Source organism: Labrus mixtus, chromosome 23 (assembly GCF_963584025.1).
Source record: "Labrus mixtus chromosome 23, fLabMix1.1, whole genome shotgun sequence".
Taxonomy (NCBI): Eukaryota; Metazoa; Chordata; class Actinopteri; order Labriformes; family Labridae; genus Labrus; species Labrus mixtus.
In genome coordinates, this window is record NC_083634.1 from 17,978,316 (window position 1) to 18,002,020 (window position 23,705).

General features: G+C 41.6%; 1 protein-coding gene across 1 annotated transcript in view; it reads left to right on the forward strand.

Moving 5' to 3' along the window:
• The window catches only part of tnfsf10l (TNF superfamily member 10, like), a 59,844-nt gene extending 36,410 nt beyond the window's left edge, over positions 1-23,434 (forward strand). The window contains exons 3-7 of the mRNA XM_061031760.1: positions 16,620-16,656; positions 16,751-16,858; positions 19,252-19,415; positions 19,599-19,709; positions 19,794-23,434. Coding sequence (XP_060887743.1) covers positions 16,620-16,656; positions 16,751-16,858; positions 19,252-19,415; positions 19,599-19,709; positions 19,794-19,979 — 606 coding nt within the window. The 3' untranslated portion in view covers positions 19,980-23,434. The remainder of the gene's footprint in view (positions 1-16,619; positions 16,657-16,750; positions 16,859-19,251; positions 19,416-19,598; positions 19,710-19,793) is intronic.
• The last annotated feature ends 271 nt before the right edge of the window (positions 23,435-23,705 follow it).

Genomic DNA, 23,705 nt, shown 5'->3' on the forward strand with positions numbered 1-23,705 from the left:
GAAAGAAAATAGGTCAAATTCAGTTTGTTTTATTGTATGACGTTTTGTTGTGTCTGTGCATGCAAATTTACAAATCCTGTTGATTAGTTATCTAACTTCAGTAGCTTCTTGTATTAAAACAATGTCGATATGGGAGACTCTGAGTCCCTGATATCCATTTTTTTACACTACAATATATGGAGACAAAGTACGTATTTCCTATGAGACTGAAAATGTAGATACTTTCTGTTCTTTGTACAAATGTTTTCAATCATGAAAGTATGAACCAATCAAAAGAAATGTGATAAAAGCCAGATATCAACCAGGGGGGCTTGGGGAAGACAAAAAAAATAAAAAGACCAGGGGTGGAAGATAGTCAAATCTGCTCTCCTGGGGTTTGCCTTCTGTTATTTTTGTCTTCCAGGTTGGAGAATTTAGCTCCTTAAACCTTCAAATTTTTTTTAGTTTGTAGTATATGTCAACCCATGCAGAGACGGGTTTATTGCCATTGCATTGACATGTTAAAGTTGCAGAAGTGAGGCAACAAGAAAGCAGAAAGTGGTCTTGAAAACAGCAGAGAAGAGAGACAGGATGGGAGAGAGGAGAGGAACAACAGAGGAGGATTTAGGATGGCATGCGTGGAACTAAGCTCAGGTATTCCAGTCTTAATCTTTCAGCCCCGGCCGACAACCGAGGAACTTTCCTCCGCTCTTCTACCCTGCTGTTCCCAGTTAACGAAGACACGCTGAAACATCTTCACCTGCTGAGAGAAATTGCTAATACATGAGCTCCCAGTTTCCAGTCGCTGTAATGGATACCGGGGGATAACACTTCCATCTCTGTAGGAATTTGACCACCGTCAGTTTAGATGTTCTCTGCTGGATTTCAGATTTGGTGTATTTTTTCCTGATACTCTTGGCTTGGTGAATAAATTTCTTTTAATCAACTTTTATAGATATTCAACTTGAGATAACCTCCTGAGTGAGCCGTCCAATCTTATATTTGTGTGCTGTATTCCTATGAAGTAACCTTAATGTATTAAGATTCAGTTGAGATGAATTATAAGAAGCTGTCGACCCGTCGTGCTCCAGCAGCTCATTTCTTATCGAAGGTCAGCTTCCTTGAAGAAACAAAGTTCCACCGGCCTCTCTTTGTCTCTCGCAGACTTATTGTGGTACCGTATCTCCGAATCTACTCTGTCTCAAAGCTCTGATGTCATAGAAAATATCTGGGTTTGACTGCTGATGCAAAGCAGCTGTTTTGACATTGCCGGTCATGGTGTGGATAGACAAGCTGCAGACCTCAGAACGTCATGCACTTCAGTTTTTAAAGAGCTCTTTGAAGCCAAATTATTCACAGCAGGCGTCACAATGAAGGAAGGCTTTCAGATAATGGGAATTTTTAAAATGACACTATCAAATCTGCTCAGTGTTTGATGAAACGACGATAAAGTGGGTGTGAGATTCCACGTTTCTTTAGGCGTTCTGCTTCTTTGATTCCCAACCTCTGCTTGTTTCTTGTTCGCAATATGAAAGACTCTGTGTTTTTGAAAGGGCATGCTAAGAATTTAGGGCTTAAATGGTTCTTTTTATTAAGGAATCGCTCAAAGAATCATCTTCACATACAGGAGAGTTGATGGATTGAACCAATGTGACTCAATACCAAGAAAGGGACAATGAATAGTAAGTCATCTGCTCAGAAAGCTCTGATAGAGAGACACATGACACTAAAATTTAACATCAAGTGTGAACATTTTATTACCATAAAGTATCTTTTTTCAACTCATGAGTCCTAATCTTTAAACAAGTTCTCTTAAAATCAAATCAATGAGCTCTTGCATGAGTTGGGTTCAATAAGTTTATTCTTCTGATGTCAATAAGCCATTAACTTGACTTACTATCTTAATATCACTAAATGGCCAGCAGTTGTTACTGATCTTTCTGAAAACACTGACACACTGCTTTCACTGTGGTTCACAAAATGTCTTTTATCTCGTACCCCGAACTTCAAAAGAAAAAGTTTAAAGGACAAATGTTCACATGATGTACTATTCAAAATTGAAATCCTTTGGCTATCATTTCCAGACAATTTAGCCCCTTTGGTGCTGCCAATATTTTTGGCCGCCAATGTAGCCAGTGGATGTCCAATAACTGATGTCTTCTCGCTCAACACTTGACAAACACTGGCTGTTTTTTTTACCATCCATGAAAACAAGCTGTATTTAAAAATGCCAAATCTTTAGGCTGTAGGAAATAATCAGGTTTCGATTTGTAGTCCTTATAGTATCATTTACTACTACGAGCATTTTAGACCCAATGGCTTAACGGAGTAAAAGCCAATACGAGGATAATAATTGGAGAGCAAAAGAGTTGCCAATGCAGTCCCTGAACCAGTCAGCAAACATCGAACGACCATTTAGCTTCATCAAATGGCTATAAACAGATATCTATTTACGGACTTATTCCTAAGATATAGATCCATGTCCATCTGTGAAGAAATGACGCCCTCCCCCCACTTGAGAGAATGATGCACCAGCCACCACCCCTGTGATACGCCAACCATTACGAAGGTGTCCTTCTTGGATGTGTTTTTAAGAGTTTTTGACAAGGGAGCTCTTAAGCAATGAGGATAACGTTATATGACGCTTGGACACTCAGAAAGATCACGTTGGTAAGTTGAAACACTTGAGATAAATGCTTTTTGTATTGGACTTGGCGAGAATAAGATAATGTGGAACATTACCAGGCTTGTCTTTTAAAACTTAATTGATTAATAAGACTTTAGTTTTGGAAAAGGTCATGGTTACGGTTTTTAAAGGCTAAAAGAGAAGAAGAAAAGAATACGTGCTAAAGTCGACAATTCATTTGTCATGAACCAAAACTTGTCCAAAGAAGGTCATGTCCTTCTTGAGTAATGGTGAAGAGATGCGATGTGGTGAGGTTGGCGTAACCGTAGAAACATTGTTACTTAGCGTGTCGGTCACTTGGTCTAATCTTGGAGTCTATTTTAATGCCACAGAAACAAGTCGGCTTCTGAGAAGTCCTTCCTTATCTCTCTCTGGTCTATACAGTTGCCTATTCAAAAGCAAATGTCAGTCACTGACATGCCGTGTATACACACATGCAGGGAGGGAGTGGAGGGCTGCTGTGTTGTTAGTGATTTCCAGCTGATACACAAAAACAAAAGACTACTGTGTCTGGCGTCGACTACCCTCCCCTCTCTTCATTCTTCCCTCAGGCCGAGGGAACTCAGGAGTTCCTGTCCTGCAACCCCCCGAAATCCCCCTCTGCCTTCATCTTTACATGCCCAACTGCTTCACTGAGTTTGTTTAACTTCTTTAGCAACTTTAGAATTAGCTGAGTAACACAACAGACAGGAAGCTTGAGAGCTAATTGTTTAAATCTCATACTGTAAAGCTAACAGTCGTCCACAAAGAAATATTAACGTCTCCATAACACTTTCTCTCTTATTCCCGTTAGCTTGTTTTGAGATTTAGCCGAGAACAGTTTATCCCTCATGATACCGGAGTTCCTGTACAGCGACCCCCCGAAATACATACCAAACTCTTCACTATGAGTTTCTGCTAGGTATATTAGCATCTAGCAATAGCTGTTTGTTTAACACAGAAGACATAAAGCTTTAGAGCTCCTCCCAGATTACTTAAATGATAATATAGCAGCTTGTAAAGCTAACAGTGGCGCACAGGGAAATATTTACTGCATCTATCACACTTTTTGTCCCACAAGCTGAAATATCATCCTCTATAAACTTGCTCTTTAGCATCCATAAATTAGCTTCATCACAGTCAACCGCATCCAATGTTTAGCTTAAAATGAAGCTACAGTTATGGGGAAATCAATCATATCCACTCTGGTAGATGAATGTGATTGTTATGGAGAAGCAAAAGTTTCTTTGTGGATGACTCTTAGCTTTACCCTGGGTGCAGCTCAGAAGCTTCTTGTCTTTAGTGTTTAAAAAAACAACTCAAGTTTGAGACGCTAAAGCTAAAGAAGCTCACGCTGAAGGAGTTTCCAAGGTAAAGGCCGAGGCGGGGAAGGGATTTTCAGGTGTCTGCTTTTGGTTACGCTTTACGCAATATGCTTTGTTTGGCCATCTATCCAGCTCTTATTTAAAAGCATCCATATATCATTTGTATCACACTAAATGGTTTGTAGCTGGAAATATGGTACTACAGGTATGGAGATGTACTAACAAAGGCCAAGGACTGCCAGTTACCTTTCTATGAGCTTACACGGAAGCTGTTGTAGCTTGTTAGCTTATAAGCTGTGTTGCATCATCCTCTTTAATTGGGCTAAACTTTTTCTCAAACTTCTTGGAAGGGAGACACTCACTTCAGACTCTTATGAGGCAGAATCAATGCATTTTGTATATTCTTTGTGTGCACTGTTTGCTAATCATCCCATTAGCAATCAAGCTAACGTTTTTGCTAGGTGAAATTTGAGATTTGATTCATCTTGAATAACTATTTATGACATGAGATCATTTGTCCTTGAAACAAAAAAACGTCTAAAGGATGAGCATAAGGAAGGTTTAAGAGTTATTGTGACTGAATTGTGCGAGCATTTTCTCAGTTAGCTAGCAAGTTAGCAGTTATCCTACTAGCTACACCAACATCTAGCCCTACGAGTACAGCTATTAGATACAACTATGGTGTGATTTTGCCTTAAAAGATTGGGTTTTACTTATCATCTTTGTGATTTTAAATCCCCTTTTCAGCTAATCTTTGTTTTATTAGTGAGCTAAGCAGTTATTAGTGCTGTATCGTTTTTAACCAATGATTTGTAGTTTAAGATTTTATGTGTTGTTATAATTATACTTTTTCCATGTTATCTTTTAGGTTTGATATTTTTGAGGTGAAAAAAAAGTGGCAGCACTGCTCATATAAGGTTTAAACCCTTTGGGGTTAACATTTGTCTCTAACATCTACATACTTGTTTTTGGAGAACAGAGCAAACATTGTTATAACTTCTGACCGCGGCTAAAAATTCAACAGTGGCTCTTATTGGCATAAACAGGCCACACATTGCTGCTGTTAAAAACATAACTGCAGGCTTTGTTACAACCTTGAGTGTCGGTTGGGTCTGAAGTCATGGTTTCTCTACCACTATCAAGGATGTTTCTGTTGATCAAGTTTCAGAGAATTTACTTCAGGGGAAAAATAAAGTCCCCTCAGTAAATCCCCAGCCACAAGCCAGAGCGTCTGTGAATCTTTAAATAGTTTTCTTCATGTTTAATATCATCTCTTGACCAACACTGTCTCCTTGACTCAGACTGTTATCTCTTTTTTATCTGTAGCCATTCCCTAACTGTGTACCAACTTCCTGGACCGCAGACTGATCTAGCTGTCAGCGTGAAAAATAAAACGGACAGCCTGGCATAAACATGGCCGTGAGATAAAAGAACACACAACTCCTACATTATGAAGTCATGCACTATAAGCACAACGTCTTAAACCAAGCTGTGTTTGATAAATATATGGGCTTGCCTCTGACAGTCTAGACAATGAGCATTTAAGGCCCACCACCTTGCAGCCTTCAGAATCACCAGAGTAGTGGAATATCATTTTTTAAAGGATTTTATGATGTTTATTTAAAGGAAGCTGTGGTCTTTGGAGATGATTCAGTGGTAAGCACAGACAAGCGAGTTGAAACCAAACTGAATTCAGGAGTTTGTTTCGACCTGCCAGATGGGTTGGGTTATTGGATGACACTAAAATAAAAAATAGAAGAATGGTTCAAAATATAGTGGAGATGAATCGGTATTTACAAGGTGTTGGAACTCTTAAAATTTGTAAATTTGCCAGAGTCAAGCTGCAGCAAAAGGCTACACACAGTGTACACAAACAACTAAACTACTGGTTTAATTTAGCTTAACTCAATTTAAATTAGAGTCTGACTGATAAATCAGCCTGCCGATAACATGGGCTGATCCAGTGACTAACGGTATAGGCTAATTTTATCGCAGATATGCACGGATATTACTAGATTTTTTCAACAGTCAAAAAGTATTGTGTTGTTCTGTATCATCGTCAAAGTTTCTCATTATACACCGATGATTCAATATTAACCTATACATGGAGCCACTGTGTGAAACTCATTGACATGAATGAAAGTGCTGAACCAGCTCCTACATTAGTGACCTAGATTACATGAACAGAACCGGTTCTCCAACTTCCTCCTTCATGTGCAGCAGCAGCAGCAGTTTGTTATTACTGAACCAGAGGCTCATGGAAAAAAAAAAAAAAAAAATGTTTTGTCTCACAGATAATTCCTGTAACTACATCTCGTTGAAGGTCAAAGTCTTTATTGGACCAATAAAAGTGATTTTGCTTGGAGATATGACACCAATGATTGAGCATTGCTGATCCGAGTTGGACGATCGTGTTTTCATACAACTTTAAAGCAATTTTTCTGAGGACTGAAGGTGTTTGCATGCTCAAATATTCGACGCAAGGTGCAGAAGCAAGAATTGGACTTTTGAATTTCTGCAAAAACAACAAAACTTTTTTTTTTTCTACAATGGGAATTTGGCTTAGAAAGGAAATGCAATTATAAAATTGTGGTTTCCCCTTCAAAACAAACTTTAAATATCTCATCCTTTGGAGCTGGAGCTGCAACTTTTAGGGGAACAAAATTTGCAGAAAGGCATCACATGTTTCATGACGTACTCACACAAGTATTTGTATTGTTAGTGGTAATGAACTGGGTGAATTGAAACTTAGATTTCAATAATAAGGGAGAGTGAAGCATTACAACAGCCGCACCCCTGGCCTAGTTTCATGCTGTTTGTGTCTTTATGAGTGAAATCATCGTAGGACGAGAGATTAAGGGCGACAGCAAGAGTCATAAAGAGAATCAGGAGGGAGATAAGTCATGTACATCAGCCACGCTGCCTCCTGGACTACAATTTCATATTTAGTTTTGCAGGGGAACCAGAGAGAACAATAGAGAAAGAAACACAAACAAACACATGTAGGAAGGTAAAATATACACAGCACATGAGAACCAAGTCAATAATTTAGTCTACAAACACTTTTATCCTGTTTTTGTTGGGAAACCGAGCGCTGGAATCGATAAAAGAGCGAGATGATTAACTCAGAGTCTCATCTGTGGATGGAGAAACTGAACAGCAATAAAAGTCTGATATCCATCTCGTCTTCCTCATGTGTGTGAAGTGAACTGCTTTCTAGCCTGTACACAACTTTTGTCTGGCAGGAAACTCCCACAGCAAACAGCACCGCTTATCAGAGGCCGGCATCGAGTCGGGCCACTGGTGCGTTACCTGTCGTAAAAGACTCGACTCACTGCTTCTCCACGATAAAACGGCTAATGAGAGACTCCGGTTTAGTGGCAGGAGGAGTAAATCAGAGTCAGACCTCCGAGCTGACGGCACACAGCGACTCGAAGATTTATGAAAAAAAAAGGATCCATGAGTTTTAGGGTCATGAAATACATCCTCAGTTTGTATTTAAGGGAGAGAAAAGGAACAAAAGACAGAAAGGTAAAGAATTCTGCTGCAACAAATCTGCCTTCTGCCTACATTAATTCAACTCAATTACTCTCTACTCTTCGATGATCAACCTGATCATAGAGCCTGACCGATTTATCAGCCAGCCGATAATTACGGCCGATATTAGCTCATCAAGTGACTATCGGTATCGACTCATTTTAACACAGATAAGCACCGATATAACTGCATCAAATAGCATTTCATTTGAGTTTTAAACAAACGTTTCTCTTTCACCAGCAGAGTGTTATATATGGAATATTACAGGCATGATAACTCTCCAGAGTGTTGAGCGGTGTGTGCAGTTACTTTCCAGTTGAGTGACCATCTTGTCCTCATCATGTATCTTTACAACAAGTGTTTGACGGATCTACAAAATCAATGTGTGTACCAACATATACAGATTGAACATAGATCTAAGAAAGATATCAGCTGTTATATCGGTATCAGATTTTCTTCTTTTTTTTTTACCAATATTGATATCGGCATTGGCCCCAAAAATCCCATATCAGTCTGGTTCAGTTGATCATTAATAATCAACTGAACCAGACTGGAATTGGTTAATTAGATTGACAAATCCCGCCATCATTTGCTGGCACAATCTTTTGAAATTGGACGTTTTTGGATTTTCTTCTTAATTTTCTGCCATTTTAAATGGAAAATCTTTGAAGGAATAATCAGATATAACAGGAAACCTTAACCTTGGGCTCTGAGGACTGGGAGTTGGCTTTGTACAATATTCTCCATCATTGTTTCGAAAAGTTGTCAAACACTTCAGAATTGAGACAAAAGTGAGGTTAGCACATTCTTTGAAGACGTTTTTTTTGACAAAGCGCTGCCGCTTCAAGGCCAAAGAAGACCATGCTTCTTCACTTTGACACAACAGACTTCATCATTTCAGACGTGTGCGTGGAGAATTACCTGAGGGTCAATTTTCTACGCTGGCTCAGCCTGTCGAGCATCCATCACTGGTTGTGAGTCAGGGGGAAGTTCCCGGGGCAAAAAAAAGAAAAAAACAAGAGGTCGTGGAAGTAGCCAGATCGTTGCTGTGCACAAAAAAACCCCTCAAAAATATCCATGTGTTACATTTTAATTAGTGATGTTATCTCTGTGGAGCTGCTACCAGTTTCCTAAAACGTAAAGTGCATTCCTTTATGCTCCAAATCCACATACCGATCTGGGTTTAAACAAAGCCTGAGTTACTTATTAGCAACATTAGCCATTACATGCACAACAACACTTTTCATCTCCATATTTGGCCCTCATGCACTCATACAGACGCTTTGGTTTTTGTGCACTGCAGTTACCAGAAATCAGATTTTCAGGCACACTAAACCTTCACAACACACACACAGCGAGGAAAGAGTAGCCCTCTCAGACCAGATTAGCCCTGATAAGAGTTTGTAGGGTAACACACACGTACCGCCGCACACACACACACACACACACACACACACACACACACACACACACACACACACACACACAGGGTGAGTCTGAGCCCGTCGGGGTCGAGCAGCATATTAAAGTATCTGGTTGCAGCTCCTGCTAATCTGCCGAAGAAACGCTCCTTCATGTGCATACTTGCCCCTCTTTCACTCTTCCTTCTTCTCCTCTCTCAATCCTCTCATTCACTCATCCTCTGCTCCCTTTTTCCCCCCTCTCTGACTCTCTCCTCTGTGTTTGCCCAAACTTTTTTTTTCCACCCTCATTCCTCCTCTTCTCTTGTTTCCCATAATTGTCCATCATCTTTCACTCTCTGTTTTTTTTTTTTTTTGGGGGGGGGGGGGGGGGGGCTTTTTCTCCCCGTCCACCATCATCTGACGTTTGGCACTCTCACATCTGCTCTTTGCAAAATCACATTTTTGGAGCTCAAATTGGGACAGAGAGGCAAAAATAATGGAAGTAATTTAACTTGATCCATAAATCTTGTTTGTTCTGACAGAAAGTATGATAATTTCTTCTCAATTGTCAGAGAGTTAAACTGTTTCTTGCTGTGTTTTCAGTCTTTTAAGGTCACTGCAACACATCTTCTTCATTCTCCAGCATCCAGAGAACATTATAGACTTGTTGTTTTCTGATATCTTTACATACGTACATTAATGCATTTTTAAAGATGCTGTTTGTGCATGGGGTTATTTTTTTTACGACCTGTACGTGGCTGTTTGGTAAAGTTGAGAGGATTCATAAAGTACACCTTGACCGTTGGCCGCGTGGCTCAAACCAAACCGCTGGACCTGACTGGGTGGATTAGTGTGATGTTCTAAGTGAATAACGATGCCGATATTTTTCAGTATCATCAACATGAGGTTTGAATTTTGTGGATTTAAGAGACTTAATTTTAAGACAGTTTGGCCCTCTGCTAGATAAGAGTTCACTTTGTTCCATCATCTGGTCGATATTTCAATTTTTTTCAGATTTTTATTTATTGATTTTCTAGCTTGTCTACATAAAACCACAGACGTTTTCGTTCAATCAATTGCAAATCGTTGCCTTGAAGATGAAAATAAGAATCAGATTTTTTGTCTTTATTGTGTTTTTTTTTGTGTCAGATTTTTTTGCTCCTTAATTGATATCTTTATCCGCCAGACAACCGAAAGTAGGTAAATACCCGCTACTGTAAACCCTGTGGAGAATTCTATTTTTAAAGAAGCATGGACTGAGGCATGAAGTGTCTTGACAAATAAAACACACAATTGGGGTGCATTATGGGACGTGTAGGATTTAGTTGTCTTTTTTAGCTTGGCCCATAATCAGGCGTAAAAGCAAAAAAAGTACGGCTCCAATTCTGATAAATATGTCATAAATGATACTCCTTCAAGCCTCCCAACTGTATGAAAGTGTTATTTGGAATCACCTTTTAAGGTAAAACACCTGTCGGGGCACCAAGTCAACTCAACAAGACAACGATGAAGTAGATAAGACGAGCCAAAAAGAGATTTTTCAGGAATTACTCAACCACACTCGGATATTAATCTTTCTCTGAAACTTTCATTTTTCCCTCAGGTTCAGTTATTTATGTCTCTTTTTTTTTTTTAAACCTTTGGCTGGACGGAGTGTGACATGAAGACATCAGACTATTTCTGTCTTGTGTGTGTTGTTCTAAACTGGGTGAAAGTTCAGACGAGTTTGGGTTTTATTTGTTGTTGTTGTTGCAGCTGGAACCGTTTGCAGACCTGTAGTCCTTCAGATGCTGCCCGAGCCTAAACGCACACACACAGACGCACACACACAGACGCACACACACAGACGCACACACACAGACGCACACACACACACACACACACACACACACACACACACAGACGCACACACACAGATGCACACACACAGACGCACACACACACACGCACACACACACACACGCACACACACAGACGCACACACAGACGCACACACACAGACGCACACACACACACGCACACACACACACACGCACACACACAGACACACACACAGACGCACAGACGCACACACACAGACGCACACACACAGACGCACACACACACACACACACACACACACACGCACACACACAGACGCACACACACAGACGCACACACACAGACGCACACACACACACAGACGCACACACACACACACACACACACAGACGCACACACACACACAGACACACACACACAGACGCACACACACAGATGCACACAGACGCACACACACAGACACACACACACAGATGCACACACACAGACACACACAGACACACACAGACGCACACACACAGACACACACAGACGCACACACACAGACGCACACACACAGACACACACACACAGATGCACACACACAGATGCACACAGACGCACACACACAGACACACACAGACGCACACACACAGACGCCCACAGACGCACACACACACACACACACACACACACACACGCACACAGACGCACACACACACACACACAGACGCACACACACACACACACACACAGACGCACACACACACACACACACACACACACAGACGCACACACACACACACACACACACACAGACGCACACACACAGACGCACACACACACACACACACACAGACGCACACACACACACACACACACAGACACACACACACACACACACACACGAATGCGCTCATAGGGTCGCACTTTCAGCGAACTTTAACTTTGAGGCTCGCCCAGAGGCTGCAGGCTGATTTACTCGAAACAAAAGTGACCCACTAAACAGGAGCGGGAGTTTAGTGTTTAACAGTGAATCACCACTTGACGACCGCGAGGACCCCTCGTGATGGGCAAAGGTCTCAAACACATTAACATGACGTACTTCCTGGTGGCAGCAGAACCAGAATCCTTTGCTCTACATAGGGCAAGAGGTCAGACGTGACCTTCCGGCAGAGTCAGATGGACAGGGACGCTGGACGTCAGTCGTAGTTAGAGTGCTGAGAGAAGTCGGTCTTGATGATGGCATCATACTTTCAATACACTCAAAGACACTAAGGATCTTGTTTTGCGGTTCTGAAAACATTTGGCTTTGATAAAAGAGTTTCGGGGTCTCCTTTTTGGACTCGCACCATGCCTGCTGATCAAGGGTTAGAGAAACACATTTTAAAGGCAGTAAAAGCTTGAAGTAATTTAACAGAGGTCAGAGGTGCCCCTCTGGCCTGCATGCCACACGGTCCTGATTTTGACCTCTCTGGTCTCTGGCCTTAAACCTGAAACCCTTAAAACAAGAGGTGTAGGTACTATCTGAAAAAAGGACAGGAAGCTGTAGCAGGCGGCCTTATGGGAAGCATTGGAGGGTGAACAGCGCTGCTTCTTATAACTGATATATCTGACAGAATATGTGGTATCATCCGCCCGGGGAGTCCATTTTGAGTCAGGAAGATGGATCGACTTAGACTCCTACTCCTTCATTGCAGCCACATACTGCATACTCCCCCCCCCCTGCAGCCAAGACTGAATGAATCATGACCTGGATTAAGTTAAACGCTCTGATCCAACAAAGCATGGCAGTCGAGTAGTGAGAAGGCGAGGGCCCCCCCCCTGAAAAACGCCAAGGTTGCAACGTTTCAAAGACAAATGGTCAACCTCACTGAAGACCGCGTTTCTCTGATGTTCTCTAAAACAACTTTCTGTTACATTTGAAGTGGTTCAAAAAGTGTGAATGATTGCGTGACGGAGGCAGTTAGATGGAGAGGAAGGCTTCAGAGGGCGTGAAGAGAGGTAAGAGATAACACATGACGCTTGAGTAGACATGCAGACGTTTAACATTCTTGGACTTAGAGGTCGCTCAACAGCTGAGATTAACTTAAAGCAACAATATGTAGGTATTCGGTTTGGTGCGCTTTGACGCCCACCAAAGGTCTACTAATATGACTCTGCTAGCATCTACAGAACTTTACTTTCTGTTACTTTCTGTCATGATGTTGTTACTCAACCTGCCCAAATGTCATGTGATTGCAGGCCAACCATCCAAAGGAGACAATTTAGTGTTTTAGAAATTGGAATAAATACGGCTACTTTGACAGGGTAGTGATAACGTAAGTAAGAAACTGCGCCGTCAAAGTAAGGAATAGTTTTGCGCCTGAATTGTAAAGCCAATTGAAGCCTCTCTAATGGGGAAGAAAATAAAATAAATGGTCATGGTTTTCCTTTTATGGAGCTCTATGGAACAAATACCCCCGATTTCAACATTTTACGAGGTTGAAATTGGTTTCATTGGCATGCTGTTGTCATTAACACTTTGCTTCAACATCTAAAGGCCCTTATTACCCGGATTATCCCATAATGTGAGCCACGTCTGACCTTTAACCCCGAGGGAAGAGTAACAACTTCAAGCTGCGACTGTTCAAACAAAGGCAGAAGTTAAAAAAAATGAAGGCGCTTTAAGTTCCTGTGATTGGAAAAGTTTCCCCTTTGAAACCATCCATGCAGTCAAGAGTGTGATGGTTTGATCTGTTCCCTCCTGATGGAGATATTATGTTTCATTCAGGTGCTATACTGTAGCTTCTGTTTCTTGTTGGGTAAAGATGAGTGTTCTCAATAAATTGTTGGGCAATTGTCAACAAATCAGAAAAATGTTCCAAATAGACCAGTATGTTTTATTTGGTGCTTTTGTAATTACTCCTCAGGTGGGTTAGGATTAGGTTTGGCTCACTTTAAAGGCTTTATATGTGATTTTTTGATCCAGCAGATGTCGCCCTTGAGCACCAGCATGAAACCAAAACAACTTGCGCTGCATTGTTGTGTTAGCATGCTAATGCTAGCGATCTTTATCATGCTCGTATCTTCACACTGCATGTAAATTTACCTGAAATGAGCGTGATCTAGAAACACAGTTAAGCAGTGAGTACAGTATGTTATTCTTCTTTTCTCTAGTCCCTCAATTAAACAACTTTTATATGTGAGGGGAGGAGTCAGCCGGCCGTCCTGGCGATGTAAACAAAGTGAAGATAGGACTCTGAAAACTCTGAAAACATCACAGACAGTGGGACTCGGGTGTCACACCCATTGTAGACAGTCATGACTCACAGAGTTATTTTCAGAGGAGATACTTGATTTATATTATATTTAAGTGTGAAAAATCACATATAAAGCCTTTAAATGTGTGTGATATTTAACTCCGTACAGAGTGTAATATCCAGGTGTAAGGTGTAAAAACACAGTAGATTAAAACCAAGAGTGCATGGACTGTAACTCTAAGTGACAGTCCGTGGCGTTCACTTAAACATGCAGCCTGTCAGAAGTCTCAGACTGAGAGAGCTTCCACGGCTGTGAGGAGCATAAATTAAGCATGCAGCATGTCCACAGCTGATTTCCCTCTTCAGCCATCCGGACGATTCCCATGTGAGCTTTTTAGGCGTTAAAGACGACAGCCATGTTGAACTTGTAGATTGAAAACATGCTGTTCTGGAGTCACAACGTGTCCAAGTGTCTGAAAACTTCACCCACACATTATTATTTTTTTTTTTTTGTATTCCAACTTTTCTTGTTCAACTTCAGCCACATGCGGGGAAAATCTGTTGGCAATTTTCTCTCGATCTTTAAAAATGCGTGTGGGTGTGCATGTCGGTAATTTTCTGCTCTCAGGAGTGGAGGAACGTGAGGCCGAGGCTGGCACGCTACGCCAAGCGAGACGAGCTAGCACGGCCCGGTCAGCGCTCTGTGCTTCACTGTGCTGGGTTCCCTTAAGAGTATATACGAGTATACACGCGTGTGGGGCCCTTCTGCTTACACACAGACACACTTATACACACACGCACACACACATACACGCCAAACCCCCAGAGCGATCACGTCCAATTTGCAGGTTAGGTTGAGGGTTGGTTTCAGGAGGAACAGCCAAGAATAACACGGCGGTTATAGCGGGATGACCATTAAAACGAGCGCTGAGATTCATCATACTCAGGATTTTGTGGCGTTTCAGCAAATGAATCAGGGAGATTTGGAGCCCGTCAGACTTGAAACAGGTGATTAAATGTGTGATCTCTGGTTTGAAGGCGTGTGTGTGTGTGTGTGGGGGGGGGGGCACAGAGAGGAGTAGAAATGTAAAAGAAAGACGGAGAGAACTTGGTGAAAAGTTGCAGAGAGAGAGAGAGAGAAAATGGTTAAATGAATATAAATGGACGGCGATGGAGAGAAAAATGTAAAAGTGTGGCGTTAAAATGAAAGGATGGGGGTGAAAAAGACAGGAAGGAAAGATAAATGAAAAAGGAAAAAAATGAAAGAAGGGGCGACGTGAGTTTGATTTACAAAGTGGGAAACAAGAAAAATAAGGCGCAGCAGCCGGTGCAGAAAGCATTAGCACGAGTGTTCCAGAGAAGAAGAGTAACTGAGTGTGTGAGAGTGAGATAATGTGTGTGTGTGTGTGTGTGTGAGAGTGAGATAATGTGTGTGTGTGTGTGTGTATATCTGAGGCTGGGTTGTGTCCACATGTTTGGGAGGTTTTTTTAAACGGAGGCGAGCGTGGGATGACAGAGAGCAGCGGGAGAAACGAGACAGAGCACAGAGTGTGTTTTATGGCTGTGATGTCGAGGCTCGTCCTCAAACTTCAAACCGTTCTCCGACTTTATTACGAGCGTTTCTAGCGCGCCGTGCGGCATTTTCATGGAGGAAACATCAACTTTTAAAAGGTCATTGTGTGAACTTTAGTATGCGAGAGCGATGACAATATCACACATGCTCTTAATAGTTTGAATACTTCCCGTGTGTGCGTATTTATTTTAAAAAGTGTGCAGAAGATGAAGAATGATTGGACATTTCTCTTTATCAAGCAATAACAAGTTAACTGAGGTCTGATATTATTGCATTCATTTTTTACCGCGTTTCATCTCGAGCTATCTCGTCCCTTCACGCTCACCGTAGATAGTCGTCCTCAGTGTCTCCCTGTAGTCGCAGTGATGTAAAAGAAGGACACTGCTGCATCTTTGAACGTCTCATTTCACTTTAACAAACTCTCAGACAGCTCAGCTGACGAGTCCAGAGTATGAGATCAAACATTGACCTTTGTTAGCGTTTCTTTGAACTTTAGTTTGTGATCCCTAACGAGTTCCCTTTAATGCCGTGACCTCCCATGTACCAGAAGGTGATTACTTTATTTCAAAATAAAAGCAGGGTTGAATTCAAACGGCAAGAAAAGTACTCTCAGCTTCAAACAAAGTTGAAAATCTCAAAATAAAAGCCAAAAAATGAACAATTTAATAGGGATTAATGGTGATTAAATATTCTAATCGTTTGACAGCACCTGATATTGTAATACAGTGATTTTGAATTCTGTCTGCGCAGGTTTGTTCTTCCTGTTCCTGTCCGATCCAACTCAAATGTTATATGTTGTACTGTAAGAGATTCCAAAGCCCTCCACTTTATGTTGATCCAGCCTGACTGAGTAATCTATAAAAAGTAAATGAAGAACACGTTGCGCACACACACAGAAACACCCACAGCCAGATTCCTGCTTTGCAGCCAACAAAACAAAGAACCACAGCAGGTTGATGATTGACTTCAAGTTCATAAAAGTCAAATAAATACTTCAAGAGGAACCACAGATTCAATAAAGCCAGTGAAATCAATGCACGTCACACTGATCAACCTTTTCCTCATCGCCATGTTCTCTCTCTCTCTCTCTTTCAGGTGACGGAGAACATCATCTCCAAACAAACCTTCATAGGTCAGTGTCCATGTCGCTCTCAAACTAACGCTCACAGAGACTCAAAGGGCTACTACACAGTGTCTGACATGTTCTCCTTCCTCTCTCCCTTCAGAAGCAAGAACGATGCCTCGCACGTTCAACAACTCGGGGTCAAAGTTCATGACCTCGGTGGCGCAGAGGCCGTCGGCCCACTTGACCCTCCGAGATACGGGCTCTCAAGGTGAGCTGGAGATCAGGGCTGTTGGGTCAAAGGTTTCAGGAAACAGGAGGAAACTGAGTCTGAGTAAAGTTCCTGACATGTTTGTCAGCAGGTCGATCATTAGTGCAGAGAGAGGAGGAAGGTTTATGGAGAGGCTCTGGATACAGATTACTTCCTGAATCACTAGGTGGCTTTATGTGTCAAAATGTACTTAAACAGTGCTTTAATTTAATCCATAATCAGTGGCGGTTCTAGAGTATGTTGGGGCCCTAAGCAGAAATTCATTGGGGGACCCTCCAATCAGCATTAATCACCAATATGTCTTCCAGTTTCCCGACGCTTACTCCTCTCCCTCTTTTTCTTTTTTTTGTTCACTCCCAGACGGATAATTCCTCTTCATTTCCTTCGGTAACTTTCATTGACAAATGTTGGTTTTCAAAGCAAAAATGCATGCCACACTTAGCAGGTGCAAGGCTGTCAGACGGGGGCCCCTTAGGGAGGTTTCCGACTGTCATTGCAAAATTTGTAAATGAACATGTAGCTATTAACAGAGGCTGCAAGGGAAAGGAAGCAGGAAGAATGATTTAAAGTAATCCAAATCCAAAGTCCAAATATACCAAAGTCCAGGAAGTCTTCCTCAATAATGAGTTTCTAGGGGGCGCTGGTGGCGCAGTGGTTAGTGCGCGTACCTCATGTATGGAGGCTGTAGTCCTCCAAGCGGGCTGCCCAGGTTTGAATCCCACCTGTGGCTCCTTTCCCACATGTCATTCCCCACTCTCTCTCTCTCCCTGATTTCCGACTCTGTCCACTGTCCTGTCTCTCCATTAAAGGCACAAAAAGCCCCCAAAAAAATCTTAAAAAAAGAGTTTCGAGACTAAAAAATAATGTAGATACAGTGCGAAACAGTCTAAAACTGATGCGTGAGGGGAAATGTTGAAGTGTGATAGTGAGAGAGCAGATGTTGTTCATCAAAGGACAGAGAAATCCTTGAAGGCAATATTAAGTTAAAGATGAGCGTTTTCCATGAGACTTACTCGGATTCCTCTGTAATCTCTAAAATGAATCATCGCTGCACGATGAAGGATTCAGCCTCTTTGTGTCTGAGCTGTCGTTCCTCTAATAAACATCACTTCCTGCATGCCGGAGGACTTTTCCCCCCAAGAACCTGCTGAATCAGTGAGGCGTGTCGACGAGCGGAGCAGTAAAACGGACATTTAGAAGGACAGCGTCATTTCTAAAGTAATATGTTCCTCGTGTCGGTGTGTTCTACAGAACTTCATATATCATTTCCTCTGAGAGTGTCGTGCAAGCTGAGGGGTGTTGACAATCTGGCAGAGGCAGACTGAAGTTATTTCCATCCAGTTGACAAAGGCAGCGATGTGTGTGTGTGTGTGTGTGTGTGTGTGTGTGTGTGTGTGTGTGTGAGGAGAAAGGGAGGGTGAGGTTCACACGTTCTGCCTGGATTTCTTAAAGGAAGTTGCTCAGTGAGAGTCGACCTTAGTTGTGTTTTCTCATAAACGATTATCTTATTAATGTGAGTTGAACTAAAGCCAAGCCAGAGGATTAACACACCAAGACAAACACACACACACACACACACACACACACACACACACACACACACACACACACACACTGTGGTATGTTCTCTAGCACTTATTAGTTGATGCGGTGAACATATTTTCAATGTAGCATTGATACAAAGTTCCCTAACTTGAGGTGCGTCTGTTAACAAACAAGCCCGGTTGATTTCAGGGGCCGCCTTCCCTGAAATTCTCTCATTTGTGAAAACAAGTTATGTTCAACGTTATTAATCACCTGGTTTGCTACCTCAGGTCACATTTTCCTGGTGAGTTTTATGCACTCAAAGTTTGAAGTATTCTTCACAGTGATACATTTTGGTCCCATGCTTAAGGTGTGACTACCATGTGGTCGACAAGTCACTTCTCAAACAAGTTCATTTGTATTATAGTGGTTTTATTTTATTGTTGAAGCCTGTTTTCAGCTAGGTTAGCTTAAAACAGCACCCAAAGTAATACCCAAGTTAAAGGAAATACGCATTCTTCTTAAGGCCCTGACACACCAGGGAGATCGTCTGCCTTTGGTCCTAGTTGGTCCTAGTTTGGGGCAGCAGGAGCTACGTCTGTAGGGACATGGGTTGGGAACTGGAGGGTCGAAGGTTCAAGTCCCATAATATGGAAATTGGTCTGCTAGCTGATGACTTGCTAACTTGCTTACACTTTGTTTGTGTCTCCAAAAACCAAAGTGATGAAGTACCAAATGTCAAGCTAGAGGCCTGAAACAGTTGTCCACAAACCATTGGATGATATGGACATTGGTTACCTCCACTGATGAGCTGGTGGTGTTCATTCCTAAAAGCAAAGATGTAAATTTTACGATTTGTTTCCCAACAGGGATCCCTCCCCACCAGACCCCCACGCCGGGTCTCCACCAGTCCTGTCGCCATGTGGTCCGTTCGTGGGCCAATCAGAGCTTTGGAGCTCATCTGCACAACATGACGCTAAACAATGGGAAGCTGCGAGTGCCCCAGGATGGGCGGTACTACCTGTACTCACAGGTGATTATACAGTTCCTTTTAGTACCGTTACATTTGGGGAACTAGGGTCCCAAAACAGCCAGCAATTTTCAAATAATTATTGACTATTCTTGCATTTATTGAATTGAATCTCTTCAATGCATACCTTAGAGGTAGTAGAAGAATCTTAATACATAAAGTGAATTTTGATCATCTTCCCTCTAGGTGTATTTCCGTTATCCGTCTCCAGCAGCCAGTGATGGAGACCAGCGCAGCGTCAGCCACCAGCTGGTGCAGTGTGTCTACAAGAAAACGTCCTACCCGAGCCCCATACAGGTAACTTATCCCCCTTTCACTTCTGATCACAAGTCATACCAACTATAGAACATCCTACTTACCTTGATATCCTTTTCCCTGCAGCTCTTAAAGGGCGTGGGAACAAAGTGCTGGGCTCCAGACGCCGAGTACGCCCTCCACTCCGTCTACCAGGGAGGACTGTTCGAGCTGCGGGCCGGCGACGAGCTCTTCGTCTCCGTCTCTTCACCGACCATGGTCAACGCAGACGATTCCTCCAGCTACTTTGGTGCCTTCCGCTTGGACCTCTGAAAGGAAAGGGTTGGAAAGAAAAATGGAAAAGATGGGACAATGAATGGATAGATGATTGGACTAGAGACTCTTGAATGTCCATAGATTGGAAAAAAAGGGTCATTTGGAGAGAGATGTTGGATTTTTCATCCTTGACATTCGCTTGGACGGACACATTGAAAGATGGATGGATTGGGTTTGAAGGCTTCCCTTTCGTAAAAGCAGCAAAATGACGGGAAGAAAGGGAAAAGAAACAATGGATTTGTCTTCTTTACTTTCCGTTAAGTTAAACCCAACCATCAAGAACAAGATAACGAAAGACTCATGTGCAATCCCTCGAAAGTCAATGTGAGGGTTTCCATTATCTGATGACTCTTAGGGAAGGAAATCACTTAGGTAAAGAAGTAAACCACATCAAACTTTATAAACCTTCAAGTCTCTTTGTAAGACGAGAATCGGCCAAAAATTAGGCCACCCACGCTGCCCTTTACCAAAATCCAAACGTAAATCTCAGCGTATCTCTCACATTAACAGCCTTTTTACCGGGAAGCAATCGGACCCTTCAGATTCGGATTCTAGACGGAAGAATGTAAACACAATAAAAACTCGATCCTGTGCATCGAAGATGTGAGGAAGGACTGTGGACTTGTAAAGGAAGAAAATCAAACCAAACCAAAGCAAAAGAAAATGAGTTTTTTTTTTAAGCGTGCCATGAGAATACTGTATATATTAACGGCTATGAATGAAATTTGGAAGATGAACCGTGCTGATTTAAAGTGATTCATATGTATTTTACTTTTGACTGAACTTAAAACCACTTGGACTCTGCTGAGGACTTTCTGTGCAACACTAGAACTGTGGATTTTACGCAAGGACATTTTTTTAAGGGACGGAAATGTTTGCTGAGCATTGTAAAAAAGACTGTGAGAAGCAGCAAACAGTGCCTTTGGAAGAAATGACTCTGCAAAGAAAAGGAGGAGTTCAAATGAATCCTGTAAATGTCAATAAGGACGAGCCCAGCACGAGAGAGGAAGAGGCCGAGAGGAGAATGCAGCTCGACAAGTCTCTGTTGCTGCTCTCTCTTTCACTTTCCACCGCCATCTTTGTCTTTCTTTTCATGTCAAGAACCTTGTCTTTCTCGTCCGGCTGGTGAAGCTGCATTCAGTTTTTTTTGTTTTAAAGATCAAACAACCCCGAGGTCAGAACAAAAGTCGTTCAAATCAAAACAAGGTGACAGATACGCGTGCAAAAAAAAAAGGCTTGCTGCTAAAAACAGAAAACAACCTTCACAGAGCGTTGTTTATGTGATTGTTTCGATCAAACAGAAAAGGTTTCATTTGAAGTCTAAGTTCTGAAAGAATTCATCCAGAGCAAAGAAATATAACCACTTAAATGCTGTTTGAAGAATTAGGTATCCCAAAAAAAGTCGAGACTATCAGCATCAAGATTGATTTTTCTAATTTTTTAAGCCTGAAACTGCTGCCAGGGGGTAGGTGTCAGACTACGAGATACTGTAAACAGCATGCTGCGGAAACAACTTTTTATATATATTTTTTTTTTTACATTTTCCACTGCAAAAAAATCCTCAGTAAGTGACATGTTTGACTGTTCAGAGTAGGCAGGATTGTTAAAAACACAACTTACACATTTACAGGACAAATTAGCAAAGAGATAAGAGGAACAGCTTTGTCCACAGGGGGCGCCAAAATCAGTTCAAACAACAGTTTCACACAGGAGCTTTAAAGTCAAAAAAAAAAAAAGTTAACTAAAGTAAGATATGGAAAATATGAGGGGATGGACTGAAATTGGAGAAGATTTAACTTATTCTAGCATAGAAACTAAAACTTCATTTAAAAAACGCTGTGTAGGGTGTAAACTAGCAGGTATCATTTTCATAATTAGTTTATTTTTTGTGAAACAAATGTCATCACTTTCTGCATTAACAACCTTGTTTCTGAAGTGTTTACTATTGACAATGTGTACAATAGGATACGCCAATCATTGCTTTAGTTGTTTTAATTTACATATTACACTTTCTCCCCCAACTATTATGAACAGTTTGACATTTTTCCCGCCAAGAATAAGATGTGGAATTGAAATCCATTGTTGTGTCTTTCTTCAAATTTTAAGGCTTAAGTCAGGAGTCGGTTTAACCTCGAGGATTATTCTACCACTTTTGGCCTTGTTTCCACTCTTAATGCTAAGCTAGGCTAAATCATCAATGGACGGTTTGTCTAATACTTGGATATCAAGCATATGAACGGATTTCCAGGAATGAAAAAACTACTCTTAGTATATGTAAACCCTAGCCACTGGCAATGAGATTTGTTCAAACATTGTAGTTCAGTTAGCCAACCAGATTCAAGAAAAACATTTGTACTAAAACTGTTTATAAAGATGGTCACGTCCAAAATGGCCGCTCGTATTCTGGGAAACAAACATGTTTTCCAAACTCTGAAACAATATTTCACCTGGTAACGCACCTGGAGACACACCAACTATGGAACATTTTGAGTCTCTAAGTCGAAGCTTGGACAAGAGACAGATGCACATAAAGAAAGATTTTGGCGGAGTGAGCGGGGATATTCACAGATATAAACTATGCACAGAACAGCACAAACTCAACCCCTACATGCCTCCATAGCACGCACATGTACAAAAACGGGATACGCACATCAGCTCACACCACATCACGGCTTCTCTGCAGACACACACATCATCCACCGTCACATCCAGTGTAAAGACACAAACACTCTCTTGACACACACTAATTTATCTGCAGTGTCTAGCCTCCCTAAGCTGTCTGGTTGTTGTCAGTGATCAGTCGAAGGCATGCAGGGAGTGTGTGTGTGTGTGTGTGTGTGTGTGTGTGTGTTAGTGAACTTACAGGGCATGTTTGTTCAAAGGGCTTGGTTCACATGGACAATTCATAAAACAAGGTCAAACATGCACAAACATTTTTAACCTGGTGACATCCAGGTTAAATCATCATTATGGCACTGTGGTTCACCTTTACCTGTGTATATACTGTGCAAAAACATCAACCAATCCTGTGTATTTTTGTGTGCAAAGAACTTAATTGAAATTAAGTTTCATTTTGTGTTTGATTGCTGTTTTAGCAGCTTTTTTTCACTGGTTGGCATGCACCCTGTCACGTTTCTTCTTGGCTTTCTCGCAGCCCAACATCTCATAATCTCCCTCTGTTGAACTTAAATTGGTTTATTATCCATGGTGAACTTCAACAAATCATACGTTTTTCCTTCTTGCACTCCAAGCCAAAACAAAGAGTTCATTGGAAGCGGTCCAGTGTTGATGATAATGCAACATACACACGACAACAGCATAAATCCCCGGGCCCCAGCTGGGAAAACTTCTGCATTGAATGTGTCTGAGATGTGTTTGTACTGGACTGTTTTGTAGCTGTGAACATGTGTAGCATATTGTTGCTAAGAAAATAAACAAATATTTGAACATTCCCTGTGTGGCAGTATGTGGATACAGAGAGCACCTCAATATCAGCTCTTCCAGTGAGTCTGGTTTTGGTTATTCAAAGGTAAAACAAAACATCTACAGTAAATGCAAAAACCTGGGTCAAACCTGAAGTTAAATCCTACAAAGACTGGAAAACCACTCATACATATATAGAGTGAATTCAGGGTGATTGGAACACACTTTTGGTGTTTCCATCAAATGATCATCTTTACGACCTTAACTTGAAAACTAGCAAATGCTTATGTCATTTTCATC